The 1042-nt window shown below is 70.9% G+C and overlaps 1 protein-coding gene across 2 annotated transcripts in view; it reads left to right on the forward strand.

The window, feature by feature from the left end:
* The window catches only part of H696_05976, a 5623-nt gene extending 4601 nt beyond the window's left edge, over positions 1-1022 (forward strand). For both annotated transcript variants that reach the window (XM_009499744.1, XM_009499745.1), the window contains 3 exons: positions 92-349; positions 479-666; positions 765-1022. In XM_009499744.1, coding sequence (XP_009498019.1) covers positions 92-349; positions 479-666; positions 765-994 — 676 coding nt within the window. In that variant the 3' untranslated portion in view covers positions 995-1022. The remainder of the gene's footprint in view (positions 1-91; positions 350-478; positions 667-764) is intronic.
* The last annotated feature ends 20 nt before the right edge of the window (positions 1023-1042 follow it).

Raw genomic sequence — 1042 nt, forward strand, 5'->3', positions numbered from 1 at the left:
TGCATGCGGAAGCCCTGTTCCTGCCGCTCGCTTCCCCCCCGCTGCCCCCCCCCCCCCCCCCCCACCCCCCCGCTCCCCTGCCCGTCGCCAGCTATGACAAGTCCAACTACAAGTGGACGCCGGCATCCAAGCGCCAGGAGATGCGCATGGACGGCTCGCACTACATCCTGGTCCTGTCGCCGCACGCCGCACTGGAGGGCACCACCCGGCCGGCCGACGCGCCGGAGCCCCCGCGCGTGGGCGACGACTACCTGGTCGGCCTGCTGGCCTTCTGCGAGGAGCGCGCCGACTACTACCCGCATACCAGCGATCTGGAGTGCTTCCTCCCGCCGGTGAACATGCTCTTCTGGTGCGTGCGCCGGCCCGGCCCCCCTCCGTCCGCCGGCTATCCCTTGCACATGCCATGCGCGCCGGGACTCACCACCCCTGCCTCCCCCCCCCCCCGGCCCCCTTCCACATGCATGCGTGCATGCCGCAGCATCGAGCTCCAGGTGACCCCCGCCTTCCAGGGCAGGGGCCTGGGGTCCTTCCTGCTGGACTTCCTGACCACCCGTGCGGCCACCGCCGGCGTGACCCCCCCGCCGGCCGACATGCCGGAGAAGCTGGCCAAGTCCTACTTCGCCGCGCCGGACAAGCCGCGCTCCGTGCGCCTTCTGGTGCAGATGGGTGCGTCCCGGGTGCGCTGCTGCCCGCAATGCGTCCCCTCCCCTGACCCTCCCCTTCCGGTGTGTCTCCGCACTCTTTCTCTCCCCCCTGATGCACAGCCAACACCCCGGCCATGCACTTTTACCGGTCCAAGGGCTTCCAGCTGCTCAACCGCAGCGCCGACGACCCGGTCGCGGAGATCCTCGACAGCTCGGAGCCGGCCGAGGACATCGGCCTGCCGCTGGAGAAGCTCTTCGAGCACTACATGCTCGATGCCTTCGGCTACTGCCCGTCGACCGTGTCCAGCCTGGAGTTCATCAAGGTGGTCACGCCCAACCGCGCCACCTGAGGCTGCCTCCTTTCCTGCCCCCCCCCCCCCCCCCCCCCCCCCCCCCCC

This window comes from Fonticula alba (assembly GCF_000388065.1).
Source record: "Fonticula alba strain ATCC 38817 unplaced genomic scaffold supercont2.16, whole genome shotgun sequence".
In the NCBI taxonomy this organism is placed as follows: domain Eukaryota; order Rotosphaerida; family Fonticulaceae; genus Fonticula; species Fonticula alba.